The sequence below is a fragment of the Cardiocondyla obscurior genome, linkage group LG01 (genome assembly GCF_019399895.1).
Source record: "Cardiocondyla obscurior isolate alpha-2009 linkage group LG01, Cobs3.1, whole genome shotgun sequence".
NCBI lineage: Eukaryota > Metazoa > Arthropoda > Insecta > Hymenoptera > Formicidae > Cardiocondyla > Cardiocondyla obscurior.
This window is the reverse complement of record NC_091864.1, coordinates 5,623,790-5,635,869: the sequence shown is the minus strand read 5'-3', so window position 1 is coordinate 5,635,869 and position 12,080 is coordinate 5,623,790. Positions and strand designations below refer to the sequence as shown.

Genomic DNA, 12,080 nt, shown 5'->3' with positions numbered 1-12,080 from the left:
GTATTATCGGAAAATAGACTTCGCTGCAATGGAGCTGTGTATTTGTGAAATTTATCCCCACTAATGGAGCCCACGATACATTCATAAGTCATAAGTCATGAGTCGTAACAGTAAAAGTCGAGTGGAAAATGTTATAGGGTGATAAACGCTGCTTTGATTATTATTCAGAAACCTTAGAAATTAATTAGTAATTAATCTGCAAATACTGTATTTTATATATAGATATATTTTTTTATATTTAAATTGTAACGTAATGAAATATATATCACGTGTAAAGAATATGCCATATTAAAATTTTAAGATCGGATGTTTCTGGTCCCAGATAACCGTATAATCTCTCAACAGACCTGATAACTCCCCTACGTAAGTTTTACGGCACTCTATCTTCATAAAATCGTTATTGCTATTCCAGGGAGAAACATAATGTATCTAAGATAAAATCTAGCTTATACGTGTATCATAAAAACACATAATTAAATTGACAGTCCGACAAAAAAAATTGCTAACGGCTTTAAAAAATGTTGAAAACTTGCGAGAAATGTAATTCCAGATTCAACCGTAAATAACTTCTTCCGCGGCCAATCTAACTTTTAAATATTCAACTCCGAGTGCTCAAAGGTGTCATGGTAAAAAAAACTTGGTCTCCGCGGTGTCCGAGCGGTCGTACGAGTTTCTGCCGAATCATTTGATAACGGTACGGGAAAAGTTTCCGCAAAGTTTAAAAAAAAACAGATTCGACTAGTTAATCTACCCCCGTCTAGAAAATTATTTTTTTTTTTTATTTTCAATCGGAAATTAATTAATCTTTGCTTTCATATTTATTCCATCTTTGCAGATCTAGTCTTTACTGACTGAATTAGATTTTGTTCGATATTTGCGAATATTGTATAATCCGGAAAAAAAAAAAAAAAAAAGTAGAGTAACGTTTTCAATAATTGTCGCGCGGCGTGTTCTAATATTGCTGAGAGGCAGAGCAGTTTTTCCGATTTGTCGTATTACGAAAAACGATTTTGGGATTTCAGCGTACGATGATAGATCGGCGACTCGTGTGCAACTGTATATTGTGAATTTGGTTTCAACTTTAAACCGACAACGGAATGATTGGCAGACTAAATAGGTCAGCAACGTGGAAAACCATTTTACCACTACAATTAACTGCTGCGAGTTTATTCATTGAGAGAATATAATGCGTCGCTCACTGTTAATTATTCAGAACATTTCGTTGATCGCGCAATCGAATTATCAAAATGTCGTCTGAATTTCATTCGTAAAGTGATTTGCAGCTGAAAAGTTTGAAATCATGTGCGATGTCTACCTCGCGCATTCCGATCTAAACGCAACGTTGTTGTTCTTATTCAGCTCGTCTGTTCGCATTTAAATAATTAAATTACTGAATTACCTAGTTAGTTAGCAGTTTCATCCGCGATTTCGCAGGTAAACGGATTGCGCTATTGTTCACCGTACTTATTCCGGGAAACGATCAAACGAAACACGCGAAAAGATTATTAAAGTCTAAACAGGATACGAAATGGAACTTGAACAATAATTACGGCGCGAGCTTTCTGAATTTAAGTGCCTCGCATGTCGTGTACAAAAAATTGTGTTCAACGGCAGGTAATCGAGAGAAAACGAAGCTGGGAAATGGAATGAAGATAAGTACCGTTGTATCGATATTCACTTACGTGGACGAAGGCGTCAACGACATCGGCGCTTCGTCACGCCTCCGAGTAGGTCTGTCACCTAAGTGAGTCAACAAAATTATGCGGATTATCTGTCTTGTCGAGGAGACACACATCACCATCGACGAGAATAACCGGAAGATCGATTGATCAAAGTCGCCTTGCACTTGCCGAGATTGTTAATTTCAACGTTGCCCTTAACAAAACGTCGACGATCGAGTTTCATCGAGTCGCAATTTACGAACGAAGCTTTTCTCTCGAATTGGGAAATAGATTTTTTTTTCTTTTTTCTAAAATTGAAGAACAAATTGACCCGGCTTCGAAGTAATCAGGTCGCGCGCGTTGTTCGTGGTCTATTAATTAACGGATCTCGTTCGCTGTTTCATTCACGTGTGCGAGACGTGTGGAAAGATGAGCGGACCTCTCGCAAATTCTCTTGAAGAAGCGGCAATTATGCATTGTCATTGTACTAGGTGACGCGTAAAAAGGTTAACGAGAATCGGCGACGGCTCAATGGAATATTAACTACACGAGTCTCTTAAGAAAAATGCAATCGCGTGACGTAACGCGCGATATCGCAACTGATGATTCACCGAAGTTACAAATCATCCTCGCAGACTTTCATCTTACATATCACTATACTAATGTAACATTAACGGCGAAGAAAATCAACGCGCTGACGTATACTTACATAAAACTCTCGTCAAAATTCGATACGAATTTAATGATGTTTTAATACCAATCATAAATTTTTTTAAGATAAACTATAGCTGCATTAGTTCAGAGTTTGTTTTTTTTTCTAATATGTAAAAGAAAAAATAATTTCTGGATCAATACAACTAGTTTAGTTTAAAAGAAAAAAAAAAAAAAAAACTTATATCACAACCATCGACTCGAACGATTTAGAATCGAGCGATGACGTAAGAACCTGTTACATTTTTGGCGGTGATTTAAGAAACGCCGAATAAAAACCGAGGCTCCTCTGGAAGCTCAGCCTCTCGACAATTTCATAGATTCGTAGACTTCGATTCAGCAAAATCGGACTATCGACAATTTGTAATGCTCTCGAGGTGAAAACAGGTCTCGAGGAATGCGGTATATTTTCGGTATGACGACCGAAGAAGCGCTTGAATATTTATAAATACCGTGTAGAGCGCCAATAGATTTATCTCCTTTGACATTTAGCTGGGAAACATGAGAAAGGCGCTTTATTGACGCATATAAACATTCGCGAATTTCCTTTATGTCTCGGCTCGCGAAGCACTTTTGCTCTATGCGATCCTGAAACTCCTCAAAATTATAGCACATCGTTCGCAAAGTTCTTGGATTCTGGCCAGATCGCTGGCACAGACAAGCCCGAGTCGGGAAACGCGAGCAAAAGCATTTTTTTTTCCGCTGGCCTGTATTTAAGGATTTCGCGCATTTTCATTTTCCAGGCTGCTTTAATTAACTTCCGCTTTACGTATGTAAAACTTTTTACTCTATTATTTTCCATTTTATCTATTAATTCTGCTTTGCATATTTTTCTATCGTCGGCTACGTCGTTTCTAAATTGCTAAACGGGCCTGTCGAAAAGTACTGATGTACACGACACTCGACGAGCAAAGCTGCCCCACGTCCACGGTACGACAGTTCAGAGAAGCACAATATGTTTGACCCATATATTTTTCTCGTCCGGTTTAGCCGGGGCTGCCTCGGCGAGTTTTATCCCTGCACTTTAATCTGCGCGCACGTCAGAAACAAGGAACGAGGCATTACTATTAGTCGGATGAAGTAATGGCCGGCGGTAAAGCGCGACGCTGTTTGATTTACGAGCATAGGTGGTGTTGGTATTTTTCGAAATTGTCCCCGTGGCGACGCAACGCCGGAGATGAACTCGGGATCGCTTACTACGGCTGGGAGCACGGACTACCTCTGTACCGAAGATGCTACCAGCTCGGCGTGCCCGGGAATATCATCGGGAACCGGTTCGATTACCGAAATTTCCTGCGCCGAGAACAAGGGCATATTGTTCGTCGCGAGCATTCTAGTAATTGGACCTCCCGTGAATGCGCGATAAACGCCGAGTCAGATATTGAATTGAATTGAATTCTCGTATTACACGATCGAACGCCGAAAAAAAAATCAACGGATTACATAATTCGGCGAGGAAACAATTATGCAATGCGATGTCTGATAACTCTGACCCTTCAACTCCACGTGATAATTTGTCGAATTTGAACTTTTATTTATTACCTTCCCCGTATTGCTATAAAGTCGATAATTTATTTGAAACATCGCGCTTTTTGTATTTTGCTCGATAGAAGATTGCGAAGGCGGCTTATTTTAAGCCGGGAAGAATGTTAAAAATCGATCGCGCGCTAAATATAATAACATTGTACGGATGTTGAATATCACAAGTTGGACTGCAATGTAATGTCGGGCGTAAAATTCTAATTTACAGAATTAATAAATATAAACTGATAATATTCTTTTTCTTTTTCTTTTTTCCTTTCACCGTTATCCCGATTGCTAGTGCTTCGTAAATGCGTATACTTTATGATAACTATAATCGTATATAAATTTAAACACGAGTACCTACACAGATGCTAATCAAAATAATTAAAATACGGCGTGTAAATAAAAATTGAAATAATAAAAAGCGGATTAAAATTATGAGAGTCGCAAAATATTTTATTGCGCTCTATGCTTGTGATTATTAAACGTTATGGTAATTAATGCCGGCGTACTGCAGATGTGATATACGTAAAGAAGACGGGCGCAAACGCATGTACGCATCGGGATACATGCACGGCCACTTATCTCACCGCACGTTGCGTGGCAATGAAAAACGATAAACGAATTTAACTAGAAAACACGATAGCATTTATTAGTACGTTTTATTTGTGTATCTTTTATGCTGGCTAGGAAAATATTCGAGATTTGTCCTTCCTCGAATTAGAAACGCGTAAAAAAGATTTAATTGTTTAATATTTATATCGGAAATATATTCATGTATGCAGTTTCAAGTCAGCGTTAATTCTTGCATTAATGGTGACAAAATATTTGCAATTTCAACGTTTTTCAGTCAGAAATTAAAGAATTTCTATTAGAAATCCTATAAAGATACGCTTGGCAATTTGTAATTAATTCTAAATAATAATTATTCAACTGTCTTAAACAAGAACTATTTTTTAACTGTACAACGACAAGGTTTAAAATTAAAAAAAAAAAAGCTTAATTTTTTCTGGTAATATCACGAGTATAATTCGCGTTAAATTCCCGGAAAGGATATTTACTCTCGTTATCATTTTGTAATTATCAAAGTATTCCATATGATGGCACACGAACGATAACTACAGGTAATGAAATAACTAATGCTCATTTTTACAGAGCTTTAGAGATTCGTTTTTGATTACGAGAGATTATTAATAATTAATATTTAACAGCGTTATTAGCAATTAGCACAGCTCGTGACACGTACATATTGTCCGATATCATGTAACTTATTATAATTCAATTAATCAAATTTAATTTAATAGATATAATTAATACAATACATATTTAATACATCCAACCTATACTAATAATTTAAAATCAAAAAATTTAAAGAAAAAAAAACTAAAAAAAAAAAAAAACGCAGTTTAAAAAATAGGAGATTTTTTCGAAGCGTTCTACCGCCGCGCAGTTCTATTAGTTTGAATTATTTTTAATCTCGTTCTGTTCCTTGGAACTAGATAAACCGCAATTTAAACCGAGATTAACTTTCAAATGGCATACTATCTCGAGCGTTCTATAAAATACGAAATAAATATGATTGACTCAATTTCAAATATAATTGTTATAAATAAGTCAATAATATTAGTCAGTACAAAAAATGTTGAGATAGTCTAAATGATAGTTGGGTCCGAACGTGACTACATTTCTCACACTACGAGACCTCGTTTCCCCGTGTAAAATACCGGTTTTATTAACTTCACTAGCGTATTACAGTCATGCATCGAAACGAAGACACGGTGCCACGCCGGAGGCATCGCGTGCGTCCGGGAAGCGCGCGTGCGACAAAGACCGCGCGGTCGCGCACGCGAGTGACCAGTGTACGCTTCGGGGGGAGAGGGGGGGGGAGCGAGAAGGATATCGGGAATCTGCGGAGCTCGCGGCGCGTTATCGCAGCTAACGCGAGCAAAACCATGGGGGGCTGGACAAGCTCGAGCAATCTCGGCTCCCTTTTCGCACGCGTGCATTTAAAATAAACCCCGGCCTCCATCGTGTGCTTCTCACTCGCGCGCTGCACGGTACTTCGAAAAATGAGAATAACTATCTCCAGCAGGTATTAGGGAATCGCGCAGGGCGCAGGGGGAAGGCGCGCAGGGCCGCGCAGGTGTGGTTCGTGTGTCCCAACATAACATGCGTCCACTTACCTTTCGGCACCTCCTCGTCGTGGCGGACAACACGCGGCTCATATCGCACCACCTCGCAACGAATATCACCCGGCACGATAGCGCTGCCATTCCGTCGTCCTCGTCGCCGCTGCTGGGCCGGGCGCACGTTTCTCCACACACACACACACACACACGAGGGCCGCACCGTGCGCCCTTTACCGCACTTCTCGAGTCGACGCCGCGGACAACGCTCAGTCTCCTCTACCGCGACGCGCGGCGAACCGACAACCGGCTGCGAACAACTGCTGTGCGCGACGGACGGGCGACATTGCGCGCGCGAACCCGAGACTCCGCCGACCTTGCGCCTGCCTGCGCCGACCGGCGACGTGCATGCGCGTCTCCACCCCACGCCCGTTGCTGATTGGTCCAGCGACCCCTCCGCTGCCATCGCTGGTTCGCGGCACGTTTCGAATCGGTGACCCGGGCTTCTTTCACGAGAATTTAAAATAAATTTCTTTTATTGTTACACGAATCGATTCGATATAACAGTAGACTGTCGCGCTGCACGTTTCATCCGGGACCTTATCAGTTGTATGAATTCCTAAGACAGAACCTCTGAAATGTACCGAATTTTGAAGCGCACTTCGGCTACGCCGTATGGTAATATGGTGACGTGACAACGCACGAAAGTGATCTCCAGCTGTAGAAAAGAAGAGAATGTCGATTGCTGACTACTTTAACACCGAGAGCTCCGACGATTACGCCGTTCAGCATCGCACGTTTGGCAATTACACCGCCACTTCTGGCGTTCATCATCACCGTCATTCGTTGGTTCGAATTGTCTTGACGATCCTGCTGCGCGTCGGCTTCGTCCTCGTTCAGCTCGGCAACGGACTACCGTCGTTGGCCAGCAACGCCAACCTGATACTTGTTCAAAATGTGCTCGACCTGTGCTGCGTCACCGTCATGTACTTTCTAACAGGCTTCCTTATCGCTTTCAACGGTGACGTCGCCGGTCTGATCGGCACGAGCCGTTGGATCGGCGATCCGGCGATCGATAAAAACGAGGCGATCGTCGGGTGGCAAGCAACAGCGATCGCATCGGCGATTTGCACCGCAGCTGTCGCTGGCAGGGTGCACCCGCTGGGATATCTTATGGTGGGAGCCCTCTTGTCAGGTTTGATCCAACCGTTGCTCATTCACTGGGCCTGGATAGGATGGATGACTGAGAGCAAACTAGATGGAAGGTCAGTGAATTTTATAGACCAAGGTGGTACAGGAGTGATTCACGTCGCTGGAGGACTCTCCGGCCTGATCGGATGCCTCGTCCTTGGCAGAAGAATTCTCAGACCGAAGGACTTAAATGACGCAAATCTCTCCCCCGGTACCGTCTTCGTAGGTTCACTCTTGATCTTCGCCGGACTTCAAGTATGTAAATGTCTTTCAAGTGAACGCATCTTTTAGGTTACTTAATTTATTACATTTGTAGGATATGTATGCAAGCGTGCACGGCCACGAGAACTACCGAATATTTACAGAGGACCTGTCACGCGCGTATATTAACAATTTACTGGCCGCGGCTTCGAGTACATTGACAACCGTGGCTCTACACTTCATCCTCGAACGCTCGACCTTCAATCATTGGACGATAACGAGATTCGTTCAGGGAACGATCGCCGGCGTAGTAACTGTGTCAGCCGCAGCGAACGATTACTCGCCGCAAGTAGCTATCGGTCTAGGTTGTCTGGGTGGCATCGTATTCTATTTTGCCTCCACATGTATTTTTCACAGCGCCTTGCAGGACTATTGCAATGCCATAAGCGTACACCTGATTTGTGCGATTGTCGGCAGCATCCTGGCCCCGTTCTACTCCACATGTATTAACAAAGACAGAACGATGTTAAGCTTCTCCTGGCAATTAATTTGCCTGGCTGCATTAATGGCCTTAGTTGGAGCAGCAATGTTAATAATGTTCGGTATGTTGGAGTGCTACGATGTACTTCGCAATAGATCGGAATGCTTGAACCGAGCTCGATCCGTTGTTGCTGCTGAAAGAGATCCGCCAAAGTCACTTTTGCGAAGACTTACTTCTTCTAACACTGGTAGCTTTTATCTGCAGCCGGGTTCAACTTCGAACACGAGACGCCATTCAAGTATCGATTCTGAATTTGGTAAATATGAAGAAAAAATAGATAATTTTGAAAAGGAAAATCTTATCGTTGCTCATAAACCGGATACAAATATTATCATCGAAGATGGTGTTACGAAGGTTCAAATGTCAGGTCGGTAAAATGTAGAAAGTGTGAGATACTTCATATTTTTCTTCGCTATCTTATATCTGTATATTAATTTTTTATCACTTCTTATTGCTTAGAATTATCGGAGGATCAAGGTAACACTGGCGAATCAGCTGACAAAGATCTCGAAATTAGAAGGAAAAGATTTCGTGGAAAGAAAATAATATACGCTCTAGATCCTATCGAAGAAATAGACGAAGAAAGTTTAAAAGAACATGAAACCAAAAAAAGTAGCGTTCAATTAAGTATCGATGACTGCAACTTTGAAGACAGAAATTTAATTCTGGCAAGAAACTTAAACGTATCTCGAGATCGCGGGGACATAGTCGAATCAAATTATCAACTTCGAAGAACGATAAAATTAACAAATTTACATCATGAGTTTATCAAAGAAGATTTAAAAGTTGTGTTGGAACCGAAACGTTTGACTTCTTCATCAATTGATTCGGTAAGAGATAACAGTGTTTTTGTAAAAACGCCAGATTTCAATGTGAATTCATAAGACATAAAAAATAATGACTCGTACATTCAGAACACAAGTATCTGTTAAATAATGCATCTGAAAAGAACAAAGAGAATTGTGTAATACTGTTTTTATAAAACAATTGCAAATAAAATATATAAAACTAAAACGAAGAAAAATATTTCAGAGTTTGTGTACTAGAAAAAAATGTATATTGCATAGTATCACTTCAATATGTTATTACAAAACGATCCAATGTAGGACTTTTGGTGCTTCTTTTATTAGAACTTACAGACTATTCGTACAATTATTACAGTATTTTACATTAGAATAGTCATAAGTTAAATAATTGAAGTGTCATACACACATCCTACGCGCGGTTTTCTTTTATTCGTACAACGATGGCATTTTCTTTTCTTGGGCAGTCTATTGTAATAGAATATTTACAAAATGCTCGCCATTTCTGTGCGTTTATACATAAACGAACAAACCTGCGAAATTTGGTAGAAATTAGCAGTACATCATCATTGACATTGATTAAATATGAAAGTCGATAAAAATTTACATATCTAATTACTGCTTCTATTTCGTTATTAACAAAATTATTAATTTCATTATTTCTGATAATTTTTATCCCACTATGAAGAAAGATACAGTTAGAAAAGATACATAGAAAAATATAAAACGGAAAAGCCCCAAAAATATACAGAGAACCAGTGATGAGATAATGCTAATTTTGTTTACATACGTGATTCTAATAAATTTCGCGAGATTTCTTACTTATTTTTGCCGTCAGGTTATTGTCAGGTAGTAGCAATCCGGACATTTGTTGCTACCGCCATATACTGAACGAAATTATAGATATTGATTTTAAAAATTTGATTTCATAATTGATACATTATTATAACCGTAATCATATGTACAACATTGATAAAATGGCACAATTCGACGAAACAGATCAATCAGTTGTGATATTGTAATTCTTATTAGCAATTATCATTATGATATTAACAATAAACTTTGTACACGATTTATTAAACGTTACATGGCATAGTTTTAACGGCAGTATAAAAATGAAAACAAATCATACAAACATAACAAAAGACTTTAAATACAACATGATCTAATGCAATGGTATCATCAGAGACATTCGTAATGCGAGGTAACTGATACAGTGACAAAAAATGCAAAGAAAAAAAAACTTATCTTCTGATCATACATTGTTCGTTCTGAAATCTTTCCTAATAGATCAGACATATGATATTAATACACTTTTCTATATAGGAAGTGGCAAGCAGATATTATATGCAGATAACTGCCATGAGATTCTTAAAATCTCACGAATTTGTTATAATGTACAAATAGATATGGTCACAGATACAATCAGTATTATTAAAAATATTTGTACATATAGTTCGTATTACTGGAGATAATACATATATATATATGTATTACATACATATATACATGTATAAAGGACAAATAAATATAAAAAAATATACATATATAATAATCAGATCCCATCGTTATTCCCACAATTAACAAAATCTTAGGTCGATTAAATGTATATTCTTTTAATGAGCAGTAAAATAGATACTGCAACAATGCTATTTTAAAACACGCAGTTTAACACACAGTGTAGATATCGTGTATATCGAAAATAAAAGATATGCCGAGAAATTATTTCGAAAAATTGTCATATAATTACTTGAACTCGCTGAAAGAGTTCTATTTCTATTAAAAAAAATTTTTTTTTAATAACATTTATTAAATGCATGACGTATCAATGTATATAATATATGATAATCGTGACAAATCTTAAATATTTTCACATATGCATAACTTCGTATAACTTGTCAACGGGTAATTTGCCAAATAATTGTTTTTATTAATGTAATAATTGCATAAATATCAGTTTTGATACTGTTAATTATTGCAAGTGATACGTTCGTCAACGCATGCGATAAACTTTCAAATTCATCTCAGATACACATAAATTGTTTGTTTCGAATTTTCACTCTATTATTTTTTTTTTATGATACATCTATATTAACATTAAAATAATACGTTACATTAATGTACAAACGGACGCGATCATCATATATCTTTTATTGGTTTTTCCACCACGGATACCAAGAATAGTATTGTCAAAATATACATAGATTTCTTGTCGTCATTAATCTCTTAAATATGTAATGAGAATTAATATACACTGTATCTCCGAAAGTGGTGGATTCAAGAAGAAAACTCTCAAAATCCTAAAATCTCACACTCGCATGGACGATCTGATGATTGGTGCGAGAAGAACGATCGATAAACTGTCTGACTAAAAAAAAAAAAATCTGAGGTACAATTCATCGACGATCCTCCGACACATGAAGAATATACATTTCTCAAAACAATATGATTTGGACAGTCTGTTATTAAGAAAATTGCATTTTAACTTTTTAAGATATTGGATTTCGCCAAAGAGAGTATCTCTTCAATATCATTTGTTACAACACGTGTATCGCATTAATAGCAAAAATTTATTTATGCTCAGTATTAGATATTACTTTATAAATTTCTACTATCATGGACACCTTTTTTGATATACGAAATCTGTTACGTATTCTTACACCATAAAATTTATAAAAACAGGTCCGTCTTTATTTCATTTTTTTTTTGTATAATTTTCAAGTTTATATTTCATATGTATTAAATTTTTTTTTAATAAATATATATAAATAAAATGATGCCTAATTGTTTATTGTTGGATAATGGCACTGGTTAGTAAATTATCCCTGATTTCTATAACGCGGTAACGATGGTAAGATATAATAATAGTATAATAAAAAAATTAAGAAAATAATAACGTAAAACTAGTATTATTTGCTTAACAATGATCGACAATTACAACTCGGACTTCATAAAGTTGCTTATATGACTAGTTTTTGCAGAGTTTTCAATTACATTAGGCCAGTTCATTAAGATAGGCCAGCATGGTCCTTCTTCTACAAAGATGTGAAATCCAGTGGAGTTTCAAATGTACAATTATTTTACAAATCTTCCATTAACAAGCGGTGTATCTCGCTAACAGCGGAAGCGAGCAACCGAGAAATATTAAAGTTTCATGTAATTGGCGTTTGCTAGGTCATCACAGTGTCGGTGAGGTCTTCCTTCAGCCATTGCGGGATCGTTCTGGACCCAAGCCGTTTTAATAATTTCACTAAAGCTGTGTTGTGGGACAAATAATATCTCTGCAAAAGATATAAACGTTTGCAAACAGATACGTTTACCT

At 37.9% G+C, this 12,080-nt stretch overlaps 3 protein-coding genes across 3 annotated transcripts in view; 1 reads left to right on the top strand and 2 right to left on the bottom strand.

Annotated features, from left to right (window-relative positions):
- Positions 1 to 6,332, bottom strand: part of Mcu (mitochondrial calcium uniporter) — a 48,924-nt gene extending 42,592 nt beyond the window's left edge. The window contains exon 1 of the mRNA XM_070656103.1: positions 6,080 to 6,332. Coding sequence (XP_070512204.1) covers positions 6,080 to 6,169 — 90 coding nt within the window. The 5' untranslated portion in view covers positions 6,170 to 6,332. The remainder of the gene's footprint in view (positions 1 to 6,079) is intronic.
- A 60-nt stretch (positions 6,333 to 6,392) lies between these two features.
- LOC139102269 (signal sequence receptor beta) lies at positions 6,393 to 9,251 on the top strand. Its single transcript, XM_070656056.1, has 3 exons — positions 6,393 to 7,468; positions 7,530 to 8,322; positions 8,415 to 9,251. The coding sequence occupies exons 1-3, from the start codon at positions 6,758 to 6,760 to the stop codon at positions 8,837 to 8,839; spliced, it is 1,929 nt and encodes a 642-aa protein (XP_070512157.1). The 5' UTR covers positions 6,393 to 6,757; the 3' UTR covers positions 8,840 to 9,251.
- Sfl (N-deacetylase and N-sulfotransferase sfl) overlaps positions 9,251 to 12,080 on the bottom strand; it is a 94,051-nt gene continuing 91,221 nt past the window's right edge. Inside the window, exon 13 of the mRNA XM_070656021.1 lies at positions 9,251 to 12,039. Coding sequence (XP_070512122.1) covers positions 11,929 to 12,039 — 111 coding nt within the window. The 3' untranslated portion in view covers positions 9,251 to 11,928. The remainder of the gene's footprint in view (positions 12,040 to 12,080) is intronic.

Coding starts and splice junctions, on each gene's coding strand:
- LOC139102269 (XM_070656056.1), top strand. CDS start 6,758: ATGTCGATTGCTGACTACTTTAACACCGAGAGCTCCGACGATTACGCC. Junction 7,469..7,529: donor TGATCTTCGCCGGACTTCAA/GTATGTAAATGT, acceptor TTACATTTGTAG/GATATGTATGCAAGCGTGCA. Junction 8,323..8,414: donor TACGAAGGTTCAAATGTCAG/GTCGGTAAAATG, acceptor CTTATTGCTTAG/AATTATCGGAGGATCAAGGT.